The following is a 24,596-nucleotide window of genomic DNA, read 5'->3' as shown; positions in this document are numbered from 1 at the left end:
CCTCAAGCGATCTGCCTGCCTCAGCCTCCCAGAGTATCTAGGCTCACTGCAACCTCCACCACCAAGGTTCCAGCGATTCTCCCACCTCAGCTTCCCAAGTAGCTGCGAATACAGGTGCCCACAACCACGCCTGGATAATTTTTGTGTTTTTAGTAGGGATGGGGTTTCACCATGTTGGCCAGGCTGGTCTCGAACTCCCGACCTCAGGTGATCCGCCTGCCTCAGCCTTCCAAAGTGCTGGGATTACAGGCGTGAGCCACTGTGCCCAGCTGACTTATGACTATTTATAGCAAAAATGGTAACATTGTAATGTGTAATTCATATCAAGCAGATGTAAAATTTGTAATGATAGCACAATAAATAGAATGAGTTCAATAAAATTGTTCCAGAGCAAAGTTTTTATAATGTACATTGATTAAAATCGCACAGTATTAACTCTACATAGATTGTGGTATGTTAAAGGTGCATATTCCAAACCCTGGAGCAACCAAGAAAAAATGCAAAGAGGTGTCACTTAAAGGCTAATAAAGAAATTAAATATTAAAAATTATACAAGGTTGTTCATAGACGTTTTAGTCATAATAACCTAAAGCAGAAAGACACATGGATGAACAAATTACAGGACAATTATACAACAAGATACTCTTCAGCAGTACAAAGGAACCAACTACTGAAGCATGCACCGGGATGACTCTCCTAAACCTGCTAAATTTGACAGGGTGGACAGAAAGTAATACAGACCATATGATTCCAGGCAAAAGTAACGTATGTTGAAAAAAAATTAGTCCAGAGATAGCCTCTGGGGAGAAAAAAAATGCCTGGGAAAAACAAAAGGGAATTTCTGAGGATAATGAAAACATTCTATTCTTTTTTTTTTTTTTTTTTTTTTGAGACAGAGTCTCACTCTTATCACCCAGGGTGGTGTGCAATGCCACGATCTCAGCTCACTGCAACCTCCCACTCCTGGGTTCGAGCAATTCTGCCTCAGCCTCCTGAGCAGTTGGGATTTCAGGCATCTGCCACCATGCCTAGCTAATTTTTGTATTTTTAGTAGAGATGGAGTTTCACCATGTTGGCCAGGCTGGTCTCAAACTTCTGACGTCAGGTGATCCACATGAGCCACTGTGCCTGGCTGAAAACATTCTATTCTTAAAACAGGTGAAGGTTACATGGGGGGTGTATTTATTTCTTAAAACGGTGAAGTTAAGATTTGTGCCTTTTAACATATGTAAGTCCAATCTTACAGAAAAAAAACCCTACAAAGTAATAATATGGGTGTGGGGAATGGGTTGAAGTATAGATGAAACAAAAATAACACCTGATTAGTAGTTATCAAAACTAAGTGACAGGTCTATTATATAGGTCTATTTTGCATATGCTTAAAGTGTTCTGTGGCCAGGCACAGTGACTCACGTTTGTAAACCCAGCACTTTGGAAGGCCGAGGTGGGCAAATTGCTTGAGGTCAGGAGTTCAAGACTAGCCTGGCCAACGTGGTAAAACCCCATGTCTACTAAAAATACAAAAGTTAGCCAGGCATGGTGGCAGGTGCCTGTAATCCCAGCTACTAAGGAGGCTAAGTCAGGAGAATCGCTGGAACCCAGGGGGCAGAGGTTTCAGTGAGCCGAGATTGTGCCACTGCACTTCAGCCTGGTTGGCAGAGTGATATTCATTCTCAAAAATAAATAAATAAAAATGAAACGTTTTGTAGCAAAACAATTGTATAAAAAGGCAAAATCTATCTACAAGGCTAATGTTTAAGATCTTGGTGACCTTTGTTGGGGAACGAAAGGAGGGGGAAAATGATGGTTGAGGCATACATGAGGCTGGTTATAAAAATACATTCGCTTTGTAATAATTCATTGAGGTTTACATGAATGCTTTGTGCATGCATTTCTGTATGCATGTTATACATCAGTAAATATATTTTTTTGAGACAGGATCTCACTCTGTTGACCAAGCTGGAGTGCAGCAGCAAGAGCTCAGCTCACTGCAGCCTCCACCTCCTGGGCTCAGTGGATCCTCCCACCTCAGCTTCCCAAGTGGCTGGGACTACAGGCACGTGCCACCACACCCCACTTTTTTGTATTTCTTGTAGAGACAGGGTTTCGCCATGTTGCTCAGGCTTGTTTGAACTCCTGGGCTCAAGGGATCCACCCGCTTCTGCCTCCCAAAGTGCTGAGATCACAGGCATGAGACTCCACATCTGCCCCACCAATAAAAATTTTAAATATTACATATTTGCAGAAAAACCCTAACACGGCGCCTGAGAATAATGGCAGCATTTTGTTTATTTGCTTGTTTGTTTTGTTTTAAAGTGGAACACATTTGCTCAGGTCACCATGAGATGGATTTTAATGTTTTGAAGTATCTATTCATGTTCCAACATTCGAGTGACCTCCTAGGTCTTTCCATTTTTGCCTGCATTTGGTGAGTGGTATGGTGTGCATTTTGGGGGATGCATTTCTCCCCAGCAAAGTCCTCTCCCAATAATGATGCTCAGCAAGTTTAGGGAATCTAGCACAGGGCCCTGTGCATACAGTAGGGCGCTTGTGGAACTGGGTTGAATCAGAAACAAAATGAGTAGTAGAAGTCAATTCCTACAAAGGATGCTAAATAGGTAACGCAGGTAGGTCTGGAAGACCAAAATCCAGCAGCCAATATTTTTGCATTCATTGGAGAAAACATTTACAACTAGTTCACCAGAAGATGTTGGTGTAAGGCAAGTTTTGGGGACTTGGCTGCACACTATAATCATCTGGAGAACTTTAAAAACATTGTTGCCTGGTGGTGGTGGGCACCTGTAATCCCAGCTACTCGGGAGGCTGAGGCAGGAGAATCGCTTGAACCTGGGAAGCAGAGGCTGCAGTCAGCCTCAATCGCACCATTGCACTCCAGCCTGGGCGACACACACACACACACACACACACAAAGAAAAGAAAGAAAGAAAAAAATTGTTGCCTGGGACTCACTCAGGGATTCTGATTTATTGGTCTTTTGCAACTTGGCTTTGGGAGATTTTTGGCCCACCTGTCACCTCCAGTGATTCTGATGTGAAGCAAAGGGTAATGTTCATTGGTTCAGTGTGAAGGATGGATTAAATGTACATGATTTCCATGTGGACTGCTGGTATTTTCCCTCATGGATGCTCCTGAGTTTGGGCTTTTGGAAAACAGTTCTGGCCTGTAAAATCAAAAGATGGGCCATGCACGGTGGCTCACGCCTGTAATCCCAGCACTTTGGGAGGCCAAGGCAGGTGGACTACCTGAGATCAGGAGTTCAAGAAGAGCCTGGCCAACATGGTGAAACACTGTCTCTACTAAAACTACAAAAATTAGTTGGGTGTGGTGGCACGCACCTGTAATACCAGCTACTCCATAGGCTGAGGCAGGAGAATCGCTTGAACCCGGGAAGCAGAGGTTGCAGAGAGCCAAGATGGTGCCACTGAACTCCAGCCTGGGCAACAGAGTGAGACTCCATCTGAAAACAAAAAACAAAAGATGACTTAAAGATGTACTCAGTTTTCTGGGCTAAATTGCAGCAAGGGAAAATGTCTTCTTGGCACCTCTATTTTTATGTCACTTGTTTTCAGAGTAACAGGTTGTTTCAGGTGCAGTATTTTTTTTTTTTCTGAGATGGAGTCTCACTCTGTCACCAGACTGGAGTGCAGTGGTGCAATCTTGGCTCACTGCAACCACTGACTCCCCTGGTTCAAGCGATTCTCCTGCCTCAGCCTCCAGAATAGCTGGGATTACAGGCACGCGCCACCATGCCCAGCTAATTCTTGTATTTTTAGTAGAGATGGGGTTTCACCATGTTGCCCAGGATGGTCTTGATCTCCTGACCTCATGATTTGCCCGCCCCAGCCTCCAAAAGTGCTGGGATTACAGGCCTGAGCCACCATGCCCGGCCCAGGTGCGGTATTTTGATTTAGTCTGTGTTGAAAGGAAACAGCCTAGATACCAAAAAGGGATGAAAAGAATTTGCAGACACATGGAGTGCATTATACATGCTTTTACATTTCTTCTATGGTGAGAAATGAAAAATAAAATATTGGGCCTTGATTTCCTAAACTCAGCCATTCCCCCAAATTATTTCATGTCCTTTCAAGGGTCTTCAGAAGCATTTTGTGGAGGGATTATTCCAAGAGCAGTGAAGGGGGCTAGATGGATGAGAATCTCAGTGGAATCCTGCTTCTTCTGCAGAAGTGTCATTCTCTAGAAACTTGAGAGCCCAGGGATGCTGCATAAGTAGCATGGCCTATGGAGGTTCACGGGCTTTGAAATCAGGTGAGGGTGATCCTGAGTCCCAGCCCAGCAGTTTAGTAGTTGCACAGTTTTGGACAAGTCTCTTGACTTGGAACATGTATATAAACCTTGTCTGCAAGAAAAGGCAAAGTGATACTGATTGCAAAAATGACAGCTATTCTTCATCCTTCTCTATATCTATGCCCTTTGGAATGTGCTTTTTCAGCTACTCCCATCAATAGGTAGAGTGTGTTTCTCAAAACTTAAATCTGTCCAGCCTTATTTGTTCTGGCCAATAGAAAGCTGTGAATATGACAGTATGCCAGCTTTGGGCTTAGGCTGAAAAGATCTTAAATACTTCTGCCTTTTCTTTTGGAATCCTGCCATTCCCATGAGAAGAAGCCCACGATGGAGGATGAGATACCATGATGGGAAGGGGGAGAATCAAGGTGTCTCCATTGACAGCCAGCTCACTCTCAGAAACAGAGCTGCCTCCTCAACCAGCAGCTGACCACATATGCCTGAAGGATCCCAGGTGAGACCAGAAGAATGGCCCAGCTGAGTTCAGCCTAAATAGCTTAGCAGCTCAAATGTAAGCTAAAACAAATTTTGGGTTTTTTATTATTTTTTTTCGAGATGGAGTTTCGTTCTTTTTGCCCAGGCTGGAGTGCAATGGTGCAGTCTCGGCTCACTGCAACCTCTGCCTCCCGGGTTCCAGAGATTCTCCTGCCTTAGCCTCCCAAGTAGTCAGGATTACAGGCACCCACCACCATGCCCAGCTAATTTTTGTGTGTGTGTGTGTGTATTTTTAGTAGAGACGAGGTTTCACCATGTTGGCCAGGCTGGTCTCGAACTCCTGACCTCAGGTGATCCACCTCAGCCTCCCAAAGTGCTGAGATTATAGGCATGAGCCACCACGCCCAGCCTTGGTTTTTGTTTTGTTTTGTTTTGTTTTGTTTTTTAATGCAGGCATAGTTAACTAATACATACCCTCATTACAGATAGGATGCCAGGATTCAAGAACAGGTTGATTACAAGTTCCCTGACAAACAGCACATTACAGGTACTGATTTTCTATATCACTTATTTATGTGGTGGTGTGCACCTGTGGTCCCAGCTACTTGGGAGGCTGAGTTGGGAGGATCGTTTGAACCTGGAAAGTCGAGGCTGCAATGAGCCATGATTGTGCCACTGCACTCCAGCCTGGGTGACAGAGGGAGACCTGTCTTCCCCCCCCCCCACCACCCCCGCAAAAAAAAGGAAGAAAAGAAAGAAAGAAATTTTCCTTTAATCTATTACCTCCACATCGAAACTCTGGAGGTCAGGGCTGTGGACACATCTGAAGACATGGGATTTCATCCTCCTGGGGCCTCATCATTCTTTTTTCACTGTCTGGTTTCTGGAAGGAGGATGGCCCCTCCTCAAGCAGCAGATGGGTAGCAGTTGTCTACCTGTGGACACTTTCTGCTTGTGAGCCCCATGCTCTCTTTCAGGGCACCACCTCTCCCACCTATCAGCCTGAGGGGAGATGCTGGTAGGAAGGGGGTGTTCCCTTGCCTCTGGCAGAAAAGGAGAGAGTTCAGGCCTTCACCTCCCCTTAAGTCAGGGGAGCCAGTGCTCTCAGAGCTGTGCTTCAACGTGGCAGCCACTGACCACGTAGGGCATCTGGAATGTGGCTGGTTTTAAGTGAGATGTGCTGGAAACTTAAAATATAGAGTGAGTTTCTAAGATTTCCTACCAAAGAAAACTTTATTAATAACTGTATGGCCCCTGGTCTCGAACTCCTGACCTCAGGTGATCCTTCTGCCTTGGCCTCCCAAAGTGCTGGGATTACAAGTGTGAACCACTATGCCCAGCCTGTTTCCTTTTCCTTTAAGCAGTGACTAGAAAAGTTAAAAGACACACATGGCTCACATTTTTTTTTCTAATGGAAATTGCTGCCTTAAAGAATTGCCTCTTTTCAAAGCTCAGGCTGCCACCTCAAAAGACCAAACAAACGTCAGGAAGAACTCAGGAAGTGCAGGAGGCCAACAGTGGAACCCAGAAAGGCACAACCAAGTTCTGCTTAAATGTACGTGTTCCCCTGGAGGAGCCACGTGCCAGCACTGGAAGGAAGCCCTGGAGCAAAGAGTGGAGCCAGCCAAATACCGGTCCTTCGGGCCTCCAGTCCCAGGCCAGAACACAGCTTCTGTCAATCAGGGCCCTGCGCGCCGCGCCCGGAGCCCTATCCAATCAGAGGCGCTTGTGTGGGAACTGTCCACTAGGAGGACAGGGCAGCCTTCCACTGTATGGCGGGGTCTTTAGTTTTCGGACCCGTGGAGCTCCGCGTTTGGTGTCCGTTGCTCCGTCCGGTTTTCTCCGCGAGGCTCCACGTGACTCCGCCATTGCCTCCGTGGACCTGGGACCTGCAGGTACTGGAAGGTCCCTTGGGAAGATGTCGGGACAGCACAGAAGACAACCACGGGTGAGTGTGCCGGAGGCACCTGGTCGGAACCGGCTGTAGGGGGAACCCGGGCCTCCTCCTGGTCGGTGCAGGGACCAGGATTCGAGTCCTCTTCGGCGCAGCTCCGCCCTCAGTCTGCTAAGGTGCAAGATGGTAGCAAGGCGGCCGCCGGGAGCCCGGGCGTCCAGTCTCGCCTGGTCCCTGGTCGGTGACTTTGGCTCGCTCCAGCCCTCCCGGGACAGCTCCACGCCCACAGCCCCGCATTTCCCCAAGTTGTGCGGGGACCTCTGGGGAATCTTCAGGGGAGAATCCCAACTCCAGGTGCCGCATTCCTGGGTGGGAGGAGCTGTGGTCTGTGGGGTTTCAGTCCCTCCTTTTTCCTGTTAAAAAACAAAAAACAAACAAACAAACAAAACCATAATTGGGCATGGTGGCTCACGCCTGTAATCCCAGCACTTTGGTAGGCCGAGGTGGGCGGATCACCTGAGGTCGGGAGTTCGAGATCAGGCTGACCAACAAGGAGAAACCCCGTCTCTACTAAAAATACAAAATTAGCCAGGTGTGGTGGCACGCGCCTGTAGTCCCAGCTACTCAGGAGGCTGAGGCAGGAGAATCGCTTGAACCCGGGAGGCTGAGGGCAGTGAGCAAAGATTGCGCCATTACACTCCAGCCTGGGTGACAGAGCAGGACTCCGTCTCAAAAAACAACAACAAAAAAATAGGCTCCATTAAAACTGTTAAAAAGCTTAGTTGAGCAAAGAGTGATTCACGAATTGGAGAGAACCCAGCCATGGTTTGTGTTTTTAGGGCTACTGGAGGGGCTGGGAGGAAAGGCTTTCATCAAGTGCATGAGGAAGCCGACCAAATCCAAATTCAAAACTGACGATACTGAGGTAGTCGCCTTATTTCAACTCTCCAGGTGGAGATTTCCTGGAGATTGACAGGAGGTTTGGTTAAGCCTGAATTTTGCTTTCCCTAAGGCAGTAATTTACAAGAAATGCATTTAGTTCGATTTTATTTTGTTTGTATGTTGTAAGATCCAAGGGCATTAGAGCCACTTCCATCAAATTCTCTGCTTTTTAATTATTTTAATACTCTACTGGGGGACTGGTTTTCCCCTGCATTTTGTGTGTTGTTTGTATGTGTGTTTGACACATCATGTCTCAAATCGCCCACTCTGATTTTTTTTTAAATCCACCACTCTGCTCCCCCAGCCTAATTCAGGCTCGCAGTAAAAACTAGTCCTTTATTGTACACTTTTTTTTTTTTTGGATGGAGTTTTGCTCTTGTTGCCCAGGCAGGAGTGCAGTGGTGTGAACTCCACTCAATCTGCAACCTCCGCCACCCGGTTTCAAGTGATTCTCCTGCCTCAGCCTCCCAAGTAGCTGGGTAGCTGAGATTACAGGCTCCTGCCACCCCGCCCAGCTATTTTTTTTTTTTTTTGTATTTTTAGTAGAGACAGGGTTTCCCCACATTGGCCTGGCTGGTCTCGAACTCCTGACCTCAAGTGATCTGCCTGCCTCAGCCTCCCAAGGTGTTGGGATTACAGGCGTGAACCACCATGCCTGGCTTGTTGTACACTTTAGACACAGTATTTTAATTGTTAGTCTTTTTTTCACAGAGCACTGGATGGCACTCTTTTTTTTTATTATACTTTAAGTTTTAGGGTACATGTGCACAATGTGCAGGTTCGTTACATAAGTATACATGTGTCATGTTGGTGTGCTGCACCCATTAACTCGTCATTTAGCATTAGGTATATCTCCTAATGCTATCCCTCCCCCCTTCCGCCACCCCACAACAGTCCCCAGTGTGTGATGTTCCCCTTTCTGTGTCCATGTGTTCTCATTGTTCAATTCCCACCTATGAGTGAGAACATGCAGTGTTTGGTTTTTTGTCCTTGTGATAGTTTGCTGAGAATGATGGTTTCCAGCTTCATCCATGTCCCTACAAAGGACATGAACTCATCATTTTTTATGGCTGCATAGAATTCCATGGTGTATATGTGCCACATTTTCTTAATCCAGTCTGTCATTGTTGGACATTTGGGTTGGTTCCAAGTCTTTAATATTGTGAATAGTGCTGCAATAAACATACGCGTGCATGTGTCTTTATAGCAGCATGATTTATAATCCTTTGGGTAATACCCAGTAATGGGATGGCTGGGTCAAATGGTATTTCTATTTCTAGATCCCTGAGGAATCACCACACCGACTTCCACAATGGTTGAACTAGTTTACAGTCCCACCAACAGTGTAAAAGTGTTCCTATTTCTCCACATCCTCTCAAGCACCTGTTGTTTCCTGACTTTTTAATGATCACTATTCTAACTGATGCGAGATGGTACCTCATTGTGGTTTTTATTTGCATTTCTCTGATGGCCAGTGATGATGAGCATTTTTTCATGTGTTTTTTGGCTGCATAAATGTCTTCTCTTGAGAAGTGTCTGTTCATATCCTTTGCCCACTTTTTGATGGGGTTGTTTGTTTTTTTCTTGTAAATTTGCTTGAGTTCATTGTAGATTCTGGATATTAGCCCTTTGTCAGATGAGTAGGTTGCAAAAATTTTCTCCCATTCTATAGGTTGCCTGTTGACTCTGATGGTGGTTTCTTTTGCTGTGCAGAAGCTCTTTAGTTTAATTAGATCCCATTTGTCAATTTTGGCTTTTGTTGCCATTGCTTATGGTGTTTTAGACATGAAGCCCTTGCCCATGCCTATGTCCTGAATGGTATTGCCTAGGTTTTCTTCTAGGGTTTTTATGGTTTTAGGTCTAACATGTAAGTCTTTAATCCATCTTGAATTAATTTTTGTATAAGGTGTAAGGAAGGGATCCAGTTTCAGCTTTCTACATATGGCTAGCCAGTTTTCCCAGCACCATTTATTAAATAGGGAATCCTTTCCCCATTGCTTGTTTTTGTCAGGTTTGTCAAAGATCAGATAGTTGTGGATATGTGGCATTATTTCTGAGGGCTCTGTTCTGTTCCATTGGTCTATATCTCTGTTTTGGTACCAGTACCATGCTGTTTTGGTTACTGTAGCCTTGTAGTATAGTTTGAAGTCAGGTAGTGTGATGCCTCCAGCTTTGTTCTTTTGGCTTAGGATTGACTTGGCAATGCAGGCTCTTTTTTTGTTCCATATGAACTTTAAAGTAGTTTTTTCTAATTCTGTGAAGAAAGTCATTGGTAGCTTGATGAGGATGGCATTGAATCTATAAATTACCTTGGGTAGTATGGCCATTTTCACGATATTGATTCTTCCTACCCATGAGCATGGAATGTTCTTCCATTTGTTTGTATCCTCTTTTATTTCCTTGAGCAGTGGTTTGTAGTTCTCCTTGAAGAGGTCCTTCACATCCCTTGTAAGTTGGATTCCTAGGTATTTTATTCTCTTTGAAGCAATTGTGAATGGGAGTTCACTCATGATTTGGCTCTCTGCTTGTCTGTTATTGGTGTATAAGAATGCTTGTGATTTTTGCACATTGATTTTGTATCCCGAGACTTTGCTGAAGTTGCTTATCAGCTTAAGGAGATTTTGGGCTGAGATGATGGAGTTTTCTAGATATACAATCATGTCGTCTGCAAACAGGGACAATTTGACTTCCTCTTTTCCTAATTGAATGCCCTTTATTTCCTTCTCCTGCCTAATTGCCCTGGCCAGAACTTCCAACACTATGTTGAATAGGAGTGGTGAGAGAGGGCATCCCTGTCTTGTGTGGATGGCACTCTTTTAAAGACTTGGCTTTTGTTTGTAAACATTTCATAGGAGAGGAAATCAGGGAATTGTTCCTTGACACTCCATGGTAAATAATCTTTGTCCCTCTCCTTTGATCTTCCCTAGGTAAAGGGAACTGACAGTTTATCAGAATGTCCTTGGGTTGAGGTTTTTGCTCTGGAAACTTGATGGGTTATGTGTCCTTTGCCACAACTGTCTGGGAGTGACCCAAGATGCCCTCACTGGCCATGTGAATTTAGGATGAACAAATGGTGCTGCCAGGTCTTCTACTTGAGGACTAATTATGATTATCTTCTTTCTGTCTTTGTAATCTCTTAGCAGGTTTTATGTCACTTATGTCATGGTCTGGTTTAATGATGTAATAAAACAGTTTTCAGCTGATCACCTGAGGTCAGGAGTTTGAAACCAGCCTGGCCAACATGGTGAAACTCCGGCTCTACTAAAATTACAAAAAAATTAGCTGGGCATGGTAGCAGGCGCCTGTAATCCCAGCTACCTGGGAGGCTGAGGCAGGAGAATAACTTGAGCCCAGGAGGCAGAGGTTGCAGTGAGCCGAGATTGCACCACTGCACTCCAGCAGCCTGGGCAACAAGAGCGAGACTCCATCTAAAAACACACACACACACACACACACACACACACACACAAAATTTGTGTTCTACCATTCTGAAGAATTCTTTTAGGGTCAGAAATGTTTTTATTTTTAATTATATTTTCTAAACACTGTCCAGAATTGCCAGGTGTAATAAAAACATATAAGATGCACACCAGGCTTCACTGTAGAGGGGGCTTCCAGCCACAACCACAATTGTGCGGCAAAGTGCATGCTGTCCTAAAAATCAGCTAGCAGAATACTCTTCCTGTGTATTTGAGATCTGCATTCCCTTCTAGAGCAGTTTGACCAGTTTGCAGCAAAATAACTGCACAGGGCAGCGACCAGCCATACCACCTCTGTCCTTCAGCACTCTGGCATCTTCAGATCTGAAACTGATTAGGAGGCAGTGGAGCCCAGGATCCCAATCAGATCACATATGTGCATTGAGTATGCCAGAGAATATCAAGCTTCCCCCTCCTCCTCTTGCCCCAATGCCCACAAATTGCAGAGGGCACCCGCTAGTTTCCCACCCCTGCAAAACTTAAATCTGCAGCTCCAAATTCTGAATTTAGGTCCTGGGATTTGAGAAAAGAAAAGAACTTTTATCATAAAACTGCAAGTCCTTTTAATTATCAGGCCCAGAGAGACATTAAATTGAGATGGCAATCACAGGTTTTACTCCCCACTTTGAGCTATATATTCATCTCTTAAAACTTCTTGCTGTTACCACAAACTAACAATACCTATACCCACACACTATATAGCCAATCACTAATAACCCACATACTATATAGCCAGTCACTAATAAGTGTTATTTCTGTAAATCAGTGAGAATTTCTGACAACTTTATATGAACCCACTCCCTGCCCCCATTTTTGTCTTTAAAAATCCAGTTGTGGCCAAGTGCAGTGGCTCATGCATGTGCTTGGATTACAGGCATGAATCACCTATAATGCCAGCACCTTAGGAGCCTGAGGTGGGCAGATCATCTGAGGTGAGGAGTTCGAGACCAGCTTGGCCAACGTGGTGAAACCCCATCTCTACTAAACATACAGAAATTAGCCGGGTGTGGTGGCACATGCCTGTAGTCCCAGGTTCTTAGGACGCTGAGGTGACAGAATCACTTGAACTCAGGAGGCGGAGGTTGCAGTGAGTCGAGATCGTGCCACTGCGCTCCAGCCTGGGCGACAGAGCAAGATTCTGTCTTCAAAAAAAAAATTTTAAAAATCCAGTTGTAATTGCTACTAATTGAAATGTGTATTCAGGGCAAGCTGAATGTATGTTCCTGGGTGGCAATCCTCTAGCCTGGCCCAGACTCTCTGCTTATGTTTTGCCTCACCTTCTTCCTTTTGATCAGTGTGTCCTATAGAATGTGTTAGAGCAGCCTCCATGGGGGGTGGTCTCCTCTGGTTTTACTCTGCTTGCTGTTATATCCACGAATACAAAGCCAGGTTGACCCCACCTAGAATCTGCACATAAGAGCTGGCTTCCACCTGGGATTCACAAGACAGGGCCAGACTTTGAATTGAGGATGGACAGAAAACCCAGCGGAGACATCTTCTGCCTCGTGAGAGGTCAACATAGACTTTGTGAAGCCCCCTTTTCAGAGTGGGGTCCTTTGAGTTGTTCAGATTTTGTCCAGTGACCTGCTGCAGTTGCATGAGAGGTTCCTGGTGTGAAAAGAGTCTGGTGGTAGAATCTGTAAGTGTAAGCACCTTGACCATGGGAGGTCAGAGCCACAGAATCTCTAGAGCCATGATCACAACAGTTAGCTGCACACTGTGATACTGGAGTAAGATATTCTTGCCCTTCCTCTTAGCTGATCAGGGACAAGTAATACCACATCTGGATCCAGGATCTACAGCCCTACCAGAGTGACTTCATTCTGTCTTCTGAACCCACAGGGACAGCCCAAGTCTCTCCTGCCTGGATCACCATGGGCCATCAACCCAGGGTCACTGGGGACCCTCTCACCAGAACCAGGGTGTCTTTGAGACATTTGGTGATGTCCTATGCAGACTGGGGTCAGGGTAAACACAGAGTCTAATTCTGCTTTTATTTCAGAGGAAGAGGAATGCATTATCTAGGGTTTGTTCCTCCTCTCACGGAAGAAATCTCCTTGGTTGGTACCCAGATGGGAGTTGCTGCAGCTTCCTGGTACTTGGGTGAAGAACGGGGAGGAGGTTTGTAGATGCAAACTGATAGATAAACCAGTTGCTTCCATTTCATATGGCTATTAGAAAAACACGAAGCAGCCATGACATGGTACCTATTTTCTGGAAACTTTCAGTCTAGAGCAACCAGATAAACTAGCATCATGTACTTAGTACAAAGAAAGGAGGTGTACAGAGGAGTTGGCCTTCATCTGGGCCACCTTCTCGTGTCGTTATTAGTTCCAGTTTTGCTGCCTGAAAAGCCATTCATGGGCAGAATTGTTGGAATTGTTGTTATGTTTTTGGGGTTTTGTTTTGAGACAGAGTCTTGCTCTGTCACCCAGGCTGGAGTGCAGTGGCATGATCGCTGCTCGCTGCATTCTCAACCTCCTGGACTCAAGCACTCCTCTAGCCTCAGCCTCCCAAGAAGCTGGGACTGTAAGTGTGCACCACCACGCCTGGCTAATTTTTGTGTTTTTTAGTAGAGATGGGGTTTCCACCGTGTTGCCCAGGCTGGCCTGAAACTCCTGGGCTTAAGCAATCAGCCCACCTCAGCCTCCCAAAGTACTGGGATTACAGGTATGAGCCACCACATCTGTCTGAGTTATTCTTGTTGTTATTATTACTTCTATTGATTTTATCTTGCTAAGAATAAATATTCAGCTTCTAATGAAATTGTCCTAGAAAACCTAAGGGTTTTGGTTAAATTGCTTGTTACCGTATGTTATAAATAGGTAAGTGGCTAATATAGGTTTCAAGTATACAAACTCTGGGGGTCAAGTTTCTCCTGTGCAGTCTTAGGAAAGATAGAATTGGACATACTCTAGCTGCAAAGTGATCAGAAGCCTAGGGCTTGCTCCCTGGCCCAGCTCTGCTCAGATCCACTGTCTTCTGAGCCTTGCCTAGGTCTGGCCCAACTCTGGAATCTCCCCTCACAGAACCTGGTAGAGGAGATGAGAGTTTCGTGCTCCTGCCATCTCTTCAGAGTTGGTACTCCCAATTTTTCCAAACCCTAAAGCAGGTAAATGGGAGTAAAATACTATATGCTTAATTTCTGTCTTTTAAAACCATTACTTCTAGAGACATCTCCCCGACAACCTGTTTTCCATTTGCAGATCCAGTAGTTGCTCCACAATTCACAAAAACGTTCATATAAACAACAATGAAAAATCCCTCTGAACTTAATCCTTAATCCTACTTCATGCTTTCTTTCTGTATCCCTCCCATCTGTCCACATTTAGAATCTCTTCTCTTCACCTTCTCATTTCACCTGGAGTCAAATTAAGAACTTCACCCATGGCAACTTGGTAAATATGGTGTGGGTTTTTCTGTTTTTTTTTTTTTGTTTTTTTTTTTTCAGTGACTGTTGACATTCAGGGATGTGGCCATAGTATTCTCTCTGGAGGATTGGGAATACTTGGACTCTGCTCAGTGGAATTTGCATAGGGACATGATGTTAGAGACCTACAGAAACCTGGTCTACCTGGGTGAGGATAACTTTAATATACAAATTTTATTCCGTACTAAGGATTCCATATTCTTCCTTCGTAGTGACCCAGGTGACCTCCCTGTTATTATCACACCAAAGGAAATGAACAGTAATTCCATAATCACTCCCTTGCTCACAGAGACACAAAGGTATCTTTCACCTTGTTCCCCAAGCCTTTTCCTGCCTCAGGGCCTTTGCACTTTCTGTGGCCTCTCCCTGGCATCTCTCTCCCCAGATTGTGCTCCAAAAACTCTTTCTCACTGCTTGGGTTTCAGCATAATGTCACCCCCTGGGAGAGTTTGTCCCTGTCTGTTTCACCTAAAAATGCTTCCCGATCACTCTATCCTCCCTCCCCATTTTAGCGTCTTCCTATGACATACCACTATCTGAAATTCTGTTTTTATTTTCTGTCTGTGACTGCGGTCTATGTCCCCCTCCCCACTCCCCACCCCACACTACCTGCAGAAGAGCAGGGGCCATGTCCATTTGTTTACTGTTGTAGCTGCAGTGCCCAGAACATTGTCTTGCATGGAGTAGATATTCAATAGATATTGGTTAAACGAATGAATGAATGTCCTGTATGTGATGTTTTCAAACAGAAGAGGTAGTAAAATGGAGGGATTGGACCCCATTTTTTAGAGATAAATCCACACAGCTTCAATCCCAGTGCTACCACGTACCAACTGTGTGTTACTGTGGTAAGGCCTCTGTCCCTTAAACTCACCTGCCAAATAGGGACAATGGCAATCTTCTCTCCACCTTCTAGGACTGTTGTGAGTTATTAATGAGCTTATACACCAAGAGCTTAGAACAGTGTCTGGCATCTAACACCAACCTTTCTTAAGCACTTACGATTAATGTTGAATAGGCTGGCCAGAGGCCCATGATTTTAAGCACCACTGGCTGTTCACAGGCTCACACAGAAACTGTCTCCAAGCATAGTGCCCCAGGAGAACTTCTTGGAAGTGCTGATGCTGCCCTGTGTGAGACCAGCTAGGTCAACATGTGCCTGGAAAAAGCTCTGGTTGTTTACAGCAGGCATCTGGGCTGATGGGTCAGGGCCTGTGGTTAAACATTTTGATTCCCACCCCTGAGACCAGCCCTTGGAAGCTCACGCAGGAGCCGAGGCAGGGAACCTGGAGAGAAGAGGACAAACAGAGATTTCTCTCTGCTAAATGAGAGTGAACCCACTGGCAAGGGTCTGACTCTGTGGATTCCCTCCCACTCCACTCTGGTAGGTAGACTTTGTTATGCATTTTACCTTATTACTGGCCTGTACTTTTTTTTTTTTTAGATAAGGTCTTGCTCTGTTGCCTGGGCTGGAGTATAGTGCAATCATGGCTCACTGCAGCCTGATCTTCTGGGCTCAAATGATCCTCTCACCTCAGCCTCCTGAGTTTCTGGGACCACAGGTGCATGCCAACACACCTGGCTGTTTTTTTTATTTTTTTGTAGAGATGAGGTCTCACTACATTGCCCAGGCTGGTCTCGAACTCCTGGGCTCAAGCAGTCCTTCTGCCTTGGCCTCCCAAAGTACTGGGATTATAGGCATGGGCCACCATACCCAGCAGCCTGTACATTTTTAAAAAGAGAATATTTGGTACTGGATGTCCACATGCAGGGGCATGTAGGTGAAGATGCTTTTGAGCTAAAGCTGCAATAAAAAAAAATGAGTTAGGACTGGGCGTGGTGGCTCACGCCTATAATCCCAGCACTTTGGGAGGCTGAGGTGGGCAGATTGTCTGGGGTCAGGAGTTCAAGACCAGCTTAGACAACATGGCCAACATGACGAAACCCCATCTCTACTAAAAATAGAAAATTAGCTGGGCGTGGTGGCACACGCCTGTGGTCACAGGTACTTGGGAAGTTGAGGCACAAGAATTGCTTGAACCCGGGAGTCGGAGGTTGCAGTGAGCTGAGATCGCACCACTGCACTCCAGTTAGGAAACTAAGAGAAGTGTTGGAAATTTGGACAATAAAAATTGCATTTAACTGGAAATAAATAAGGTAGTCTACCCAAGAAAGTGTGTATGTAATATAGGTAATGGGATGACCGGCTTTAATGCAGTTGACTCGGCTAGCATTTCCACTGTGCTGGGTGGAGCAGTGTCCCCCCACCCCACTTCATGCCAATCCAGAACCTCAGAATGTGACCTTCTGTGGAATTGGGGACCTTGCAGATGCAGATAGTTAAGATGAGATTATACTTAGATTAGGGTGGACCCTAATCCAATGATTGGTATCCTTCTAAGAAGAGAAAGTGGGGGCCAGGCGTGGTTGCTCATGCCTGTAAACCCAACACTTTGGGAGACCAAGATGGGTGGATCACTTGAGGTCCGGAGTTTGAGACCAGCCTGGCCAACATGGTGAAATCCCACCTCTATTAAAAATACAAAAATTAGCTGGGCTTGGTGGTATGCACCTGTAATCCCAGCTACGAGGGAGGCTGAGGCAGAAGAATCACTTGAATCCAGGAGGCAGAGGTTGCAGTGAGCCAAGATTGCGCCATTGCACTCCAGCCTGGGTGACAGAACGGGACTGTCTCACACACACAAAAAAAGAGACAGAGAGAGTGGGGACACAGAGATACAGGGAAGAAGTTCATGTGAAGGAGGAGACAGAGATCAGAGTGATGCTGCTGCCAGCCAAGGACCTCAGGGATTCTGGCAGCCACCAGCAGCTGGAAAGACCCTCCCTGGGGCCTTTGGAGGAGTGTGGCCCTGCTGGCACCTTGATTTTGGACTTCTGGCCTCCGGAACTATGAGAGAGTCAATTACTGCTGTTTTGAGTCTCCCAGTTGGTGGTTATTGTTATAACTGCTCTAGGAAATGGATATGCCCATCAATGAGCTGGGGGGGGTCACTCCTCTTCTCCCAGGGTGAATGAGTGATGGTGGCAGTGGAAAGAGATGTCCCCACGGTGACACCAGAGCAGGAATCTCAGCCCAGGCTCCAAATCAAAGATTCTGATTTAATGGTTCAGTGATAGATCCAGGCCTGGGTATTTTTTTTTAAACAAGTTTATTGAGATATAATTTACATACCATAAAATTCACCCATTTTAAGTGTACCATTGAATGATTTTTAAGTTTCCCAGGTTGTGCAACCGTTACCGTAATCCGGTTTTAGAACATCTTCATCATCCCGATTCTGTCCCTCGTGGGCATGGGTAGTTTTCAAAGCTCCCTAGGTGGCTCCAGCCTGCACCAGGGCTGAGAACTCCTGCTCCCTGGGGAGTCCTGGGGGAAAAGGAGAGTGATATAAGGTTTCCCCAGAGGTGCTCAGGACTAGTTGACCCTGAAATAAATGTGTAGGTAACTTCAAAACATGCCAGTAGGCATCCACAGAAGCAGTTTTGGTTGCGGTGGTGGGGAGAGGGTGGGAGGCTGGCTGCTGAGGTGGATGAAAGCCCATCCGGGCTGTGGATAGTGTCTGGGGAGGGGGTGAGGAAGGAGGGGCTGGTCCCATTTCCACCCAGCTGGAGAGAGCCCTGTGTCCACTCCCCAGTGCACACATTGTGTCTGCCCTGGAAGTTAGGGTGGGGGATGGGAGCTGGGAACTGGGGTTGCTAGCAGGGAGTCCAGTGGGTGTCAGGAGGCCCAGCCTGGCCCCTGCATGGCCCAGAGTCAGGTACGTGAAGCTCACTGTCCCAGAGGGGTGAAGCACCACCCCAAGAGCACATAGCAAGGCTAACACAGGGGAGAAGAGGACCCAGGGCTTCGACTCTTTTATTTATTTATTTATTTTTGAGATGGAGTCTTGCTCTGTCACCCAGGGTGGAGTGCAGGGGTGTGATCTTGGCTCCCTGCAACCTCCAACTTCCTGGTTCAACCAATTCTCCTGCCTCAGCCTCCCAAGTAGCTGGGATTACAGGCACACACCACCATGCCCAGCTAATTTTTGTATTTTTAGTAGAGACGGGGTTTCCCCATGTTGGCCAGGCTGGTCTCGAACTCCTGACCTCAAGTGATCTGCCCACCTCAGCCTCCCAAAGTACTGGGATTACAGGTGTGAGCCACCGCCCCCAGCCTCTACTCTTGTTCCACCTTGGTGCAGCTCCCTGAGCCCTGTGCAATCCTGGAGAGAGTCTGGGGCCAGCTTGTTCCTGATCAGCACCCAGGGCCGGTTCCTGCTGGGCTCCCGCTGGAGCATTTCCTTGCCTGCCTTCCAGCAAGACCTTGCCTTGCCATGTGAGTCTGACCTGAGAAGTGTCTCCTGTCCATCACAGCCTGGTCCTCTGCCAGGACTTGGTGGAATCTCTGCCCACTTGGCACCCAGGTCTGTCCTCACCCTGCGATGGCTCTTGGGTGACTCATCAATTTGTGCTTATATCCGGTCGTCTGTGGCTCTGGCAGGTCCTGGTACCCACAAGGGCTGGGCTGCCAACCAGGGTTGCAGCAGAGGCCTCTGCGGTGAGCCTGGCTTATCCTATCGGTTCCCCTTCACCTCAGAGCGAGTGATTTATGAGTATCACAGCTACTGCTGATTGAATATTCACTGCACACATACGGGACATCAGCTCTGAATAGCAGATCCTCATCGGTAAATGGACTCCCAGATCTCCCCCAGCCTTGGATCCTTTCAGGACCACTGCGTAGATCACACGTGAGTGTGAATGTAGAACAGAAGGATAAGGCGTTTTCTTCTTCATTAACCATATTCCATGCTAGCAACTTTCCAGAAGTTTCCCCTGTGGCTAAGGAATATGTAACAGGTACTGCCTGTTTGCAGCTGCATTCGCTCAGGGTCATAAGGCATCACACGCCGGGCTATAGGAGTTCTCAGCTGGTGGTGTCTGTTTAGACAATTAGTGAATTAAGGGCTTGTTTCTTTGACTTCAACAAGGGACCACATCCCAGTGGGCAATTAACAGACGCTATTTGGGATGGATGGCCACAGGCTCTCTGTGTCAGCGGTGAAGACCCCCAAACAGGCATTGTTCTTGGGTTACCCACAGGCTGAGTTCTGACCCTGCAGTGTCACTGCAGAGCAGGGAGCCAGCCTCCCCAGGAGGACAGGCCGACAGGGAAGACACCTGAGCTGCTTTATAGGGGAGCTGCCGTCCTGGTAGAGAAGGGGCTGCTTTGGGGTTTTTTGTTTGTTTGTTTGTTTGTTTGAGTCTTGCTTTGTCGCCTGAGCTGGAGTGCAGTGGTGTGATCTCGGCTGACTGCAATCTCCGCCTCCTGGGTTCAAGTGATTCTCCTGCCTCAGCCTCCTGAGTAGCTGGGATTACAGGTGCCTGCCACCACGCCCAGCTAATTTTTTTTATTTTTAGTAGAGACGGGGTTTCACCCTGTTGGCCAGGCTGGTCTCAAACTCCTGAGCTCATGATTCACCCACCTCGGCCTCCCAAAGTGCTGGGATTACAGGTATGAGCCACCGTGCCCAGCCTGCTTTGTGTTTTGGAGGCTGCCTGCATGGGCTCCAGGAAGGTGTTTTGATCAAGGTGACCTGAGGGTGCAGCAGCCTTGGACATGTTTGGTGACATGTTCTTGTATTCACTCATTTGAAAAATCCGTTTAAAGTTGCCACCAAGTCACAGTAACTGTATCAAGAACCCAAGGCCCAAAAAGGTGACTTTCATGACCCCCTGCTCCCAGGGGGCCTAGAGTCTAGTGGGCAAAAAAGCTACAAGTGAGCTCCTCAGAGTTTGTGACAGAAAGTCTTGTATTTTACCACCATCTACCTGCTTTTTCCCTTTGATTGGTTTGGGTGGTCATGTACCCAGCTCAAGATCACTGAAGCCAGTGGTCCTCGAAATGTCGTCCCTGGACTGGCAGCATCTGCATCACCAGAGAACTTGTTAGAAATGCCAAATCTTGGGCCCCATCCCAGTCCCACTGCATCAGAAACTCTGTGGGTGGGGCCCAGCCAACTCTCCTTTAACTAGCACCACTTACCCTGCACCAGTCATATGCATGGGCACTTGACTGGTTCTTGCCAGTGAGATGTCAGGCAGTATTTGCTGGGTTTTGGAGAAGTCGTTTTCTTCCTGTTAAAAAGGCCAGAGTCTTGGAAGGAGGAGGCCTTGCCTCATGCCCACTTCCTGCTGCTCTGTGTGTGGTCCTGAGCGCACATGTGCATGGCATTGAAGAGTCAACGTATGGCCAGGAAGGGCAATGTCACTGTTACCAATCAGCTGAGCCTGACTGAGCAGAAAAGACCAGCCCAGGGAGTTCTTATTAACAAGACAGCAAATGCGTTCATAACATTGCTACTTGTAGCCAAGAGCACCCCCAACTGATCCAGGTTCATGAGGTTGATAATGATGTAGGTATGACCAGAACACCTCCCTGGCTTATTATGATGTTGCATAAGTCCTTTTCTTGCTGTGTACCCTTGTGACATCTGTAGTTCAAAAACCTTGGCCAGACCAACTTAGACCCTTTACGATGGCTACTGTCAAAACCCAGAAAATCACCAGTGTTGGTGAGGATATGGAGAAATTAGAACTCTTATACACTGTTGGTGGGAATGTAAAACGTTTGAGTGCAGCCACCGTGGAAAACAATATGGCAGTTCCTCAAAAAATTGAACATAGAATCACCATAGGATCCAGCCATCCCACTTCTAGGTATATACCCTGAAGAACTGAAAACAGGGACTTGAAGACAGATTTGTCCCCCATGCTCATAGCAGCATTATTCACAATAGCCAACAGGTGAAAGCAACTCAAGTGTCTATAAATGAATGTTTAAGATGGTAAATTTTATGTTTGTGTATTTTATCATAATTCAACATTTTTTCCCATGTCCATAGAAATGAAATAATAAACTTTATTAAAATTAAACTTTTTTTTTTTTTAAGAAACATGGCTGAGCCTGGTGGCTCACACCTGTAATCTCAGCACTTTGGGAGGAGGCCAAGGCTGGTGGATCACTTGAGCTCAGGAGTTTGAGCCTGGGCAACATGGCAAAACCCTGTCTCTGCCAAAAGCAAAACAAAACCAAAAGTTAGCTGGGTATGGGTGCACGTGCAAGTGTGGTTCCCGCCACTTGGGAGGCTGAGGTGGGAGGATCGCTTGAGCCCAGGAGGTCAAGGCTGCAGTGAGCCATGATTGTGCCACTGTGCTCCAGGCTGGGTGACAGAGCGAGACCCTGTCTCAAAAAATAAATAAATAAAAAAAGAAAAAAGAAACATACATACACAACTCTTAAAATCCACACCCTTTCCTTCATTTATGTCTACAGGGCGATGGTCACTGTTGTTCTTGCCGCTCCTCTGAGTTCTGGTCTCATTTATCCAACAGACATCTTGACATCTCCACCTGGATGTTTTGAAGCAAGGGCGGCCACCCCTGCCAATCTCCTCCAGTGTCACCTCTGACAACTGCAGTGGTACCCGACCCAGCTCCCTGTGCAGACCAGGGCACCGCCCACATTCACGTTTTACGACAGGAGCCAGAGTGAGCTTTTCCAACTGCAGATCTGATTGATTTCATTCTAGTTTCACTCTCAGTAATCAATGCCATATGAAAATATTTCACAGAAAAATCCAGCCCCTCCCATTATAAATTGCCATACAGGCTTCTCCTGGGTTGATTTCTTATCTAGTTATAAGAGCCAAGCTGTCTTCTGGGTCTCTTTGGACTGAGTCTCTCAGGTTTGGGGTCTGACCTTGAGGGTGGGTGGGACAAATATCACTGATGGTTGATGCCTTAGTTTGGGTTGTCCCACGTGCAGACTCTGAGACAAGAATCTGAGAGCAAGTAGTTTATTTGAGAGGTGACCTTAGGAAGCTCTGGCAGAGCTTTAGGAAGTGCAACAGGAAAGGAAGGAGGCCAATTCAGGGCGTAGTATTCAGCCAGGTGGTGCAGAGGACAGCTGGAGTTCAGTCCCATGGAGAAATCACACACAACAGAGGAATCCCAGGAGCAAGGGAGCGTGGGTATTTATACACCAACTCCTATGAGTTATTATTTGGGGGTTGTTGGAGGTGAGTGTTAATCCCCTGGCACCGCCCATCTGCCGCAGGTGTGGGTAGAGTGGCCTGCTGAGGTCATGGACAAAAGCCTGCAGGCAAAAAGAAGAAGATATTGGCAGTTAGAAGTGGCTCTGTGCCTGCTGGAGTGTTCCAGGGCTATGTGCAGGGCACGAACAGCACCTGCTCCCCTGGGGATGATGACAGGTGACACTGGGTGACTCAGATCTTCCTGACATAACATGGAGACACGTGGTTAGAAAGCCAGTCCATTGTCTGAAGGAGAAGAGTCCCAGTTTGGTGCCAATATTCTTAACACCTTTCCAACACTGTTCATCTCCATCTGGAACCAAGAAAGAGCCAGCCTTTGGCCTAGCGTCTTTGGTAGGCCATCGTATGTACCTACCTGCAATTGACGATGTTGCTTTGGCTTCTACTTAATTTTTTCCAATAAACTTAAGCATATAAAGTTTGCTATTGAAATAAATTTATATACTTAAAAAGTAAATTGATCTTTAAAGTGTTCGGTGCCATCCCAGGCTGCCCTCCATGTGACAGGTGGCAGGCAATGCCTAAATCAAGGGGACACAGTGCACGCTCTGCCATGGTCATCTCAGGCCTCTGCCCTCTGGGTTCCAGCCCCTCTCTAACCTGGTTCTCACTTTTCCCTGTCCACTCCATCCACCAAAGCTGCCTTCTCGCTCCCACTAAGTACGTTCTTGGCTCTGGCTTTGTTCCCACCCCACCCCTCCTCCCTCCTTTCTTTTCAATGTCCTACTTATGCTTGGAGGCCTGACTCCAACACCACCTCCCCACCCCACCTGAGTCCCCGACCACCCCCCCACACACACTCCCAGTGGGAGCTGAGGGCTTCCTGCTGGGGCCACCCCCACTCCAGGATTATTTCATCCTGGTGCTGTGCTATTGACTGTTGACAGGTGGGTCCCCCACCAGCCCCAGTGCTTTGTGGGAACAGAGTCCTGGCCCTCTCTGAGCCTGGCCTGGTGCTGTCTCAGAAGAGCCCATGGTCTGCGCTGAGCCAGTGCAAGAGCAGAGTGGACCGCAGCTTCCTCCTCCATGGCACTCCCGATGCCCCTCAGGTGACTCCAGCCAACCAGGGGTTCCAGCAGAGAGAAGGATGATTATGGGTGTGACTGTGGCCCTTTTCCTTCCATGGCTCAGGCTGCACTGTGGGAGCTTGTCCCCTTTTAGCTGCTGCACCAGTCCATCCATTTCTTGCCATTGCCCCGTGGAGTCTGTGGCATTAGCCTTTTCTCCGGGTTCTGACTGAGACCAGGTAGAACTGCCTGGGGGCAGTTCTACACTACCTTGAGTGCCTGGTTACAGGGTGACAGCACTTCCAGGGTCTCTGGGTTGGGTTTGGGGAGGCACCAGAGGCCTGAGCAGATGGCTGGGTTGGTTATGCCTGCTGGGCAGGGCACAAAGCCAGGAGTGGGTGGGGCAGGGAGACCATGAGGAGCCTGTGCAGCCCGTTTTGTCTCAGCAGAGGGGTGAGTCCCAGCAGCTTCCCCGGGCCAGGGCGTCAGCCGAGTCCTGGGAGTGCAGGCAGCCCCCAAGCTGGGCATCTGGGCAGCGGGTTGGGGGGGGGGCTTCAGGGAGGATGCGGTGGGTAGCATATGCCTCAGGGGACGCGTGTGCATGTGAGAGGGTGACAGTGTGTGTATATGTGCGCCTATGAATGTGTTTGTGACTGTGAGAGTGAGGGTGTGTGTATGTGAGTCTGTACATGTGTGAATGTGTGTATGTGAGTGTATGAGCCGGTGTGTTTATGTGAGTCTGTACATGTGTGAATGTGTGTATGTGAGTGTATGAGCCTGTGTGTGTGTATGTATGTATGCATGTGTGTGTGAATGTGTGTATGTGTGAGTGTAGGTGTGTTGGGGCCTGTGTGTATGTGTGTGTGAATGTGTGTGAGTGTAGATGTATGTGAACCTGCGTGTGTGTGAGCCTGTATATGTGAGTGTGAGCCTGTGTGTGTGTGTACGAGTCTGTGTGTGTAT

The 24,596-nt window shown here is 47.1% G+C and overlaps 1 protein-coding gene across 1 annotated transcript; it reads left to right on the top strand.

Moving 5' to 3' along the window:
- The first annotated feature begins 4,673 nt into the window (after positions 1-4,673).
- LOC129398317 (uncharacterized) lies at positions 4,674-23,073 on the top strand. The gene is made up of 5 exons (XM_055115286.1): positions 4,674-4,780; positions 5,739-5,901; positions 6,212-6,709; positions 18,712-18,845; positions 21,846-23,073. The coding sequence occupies exons 1-5, from the start codon at positions 4,674-4,676 to the stop codon at positions 21,979-21,981; spliced, it is 1,038 nt and encodes a 345-aa protein (XP_054971261.1). The 3' UTR covers positions 21,982-23,073.
- The last annotated feature ends 1,523 nt before the right edge of the window (positions 23,074-24,596 follow it).

The sequence above is a fragment of the Pan paniscus genome, chromosome 6 (assembly GCF_029289425.2).
Source record: "Pan paniscus chromosome 6, NHGRI_mPanPan1-v2.0_pri, whole genome shotgun sequence".
Lineage (NCBI taxonomy): Eukaryota > Metazoa > Chordata > Mammalia > Primates > Hominidae > Pan > Pan paniscus.
The sequence above is the reverse complement of the archived record's forward strand: the minus strand, read 5'-3'. Positions and strand labels throughout refer to the sequence as shown.

Bases quoted from the DNA above. Each gene is read 5' to 3' on its own strand.
- LOC129398317 (XM_055115286.1), top strand. From the start codon at position 4,674: ATGGGAAGGGGGAGAATCAAGGTGTCTCCATTGACAGCCAGCTCACTC. The intron at 4,781-5,738 runs GTGAGACCAGAA...GCTCTCTTTCAG, and splicing joins ATATGCCTGAAGGATCCCAG to GGCACCACCTCTCCCACCTA. The intron at 5,902-6,211 runs GTAGGGCATCTG...CTCTTTTCAAAG, and splicing joins ACGTGGCAGCCACTGACCAC to CTCAGGCTGCCACCTCAAAA.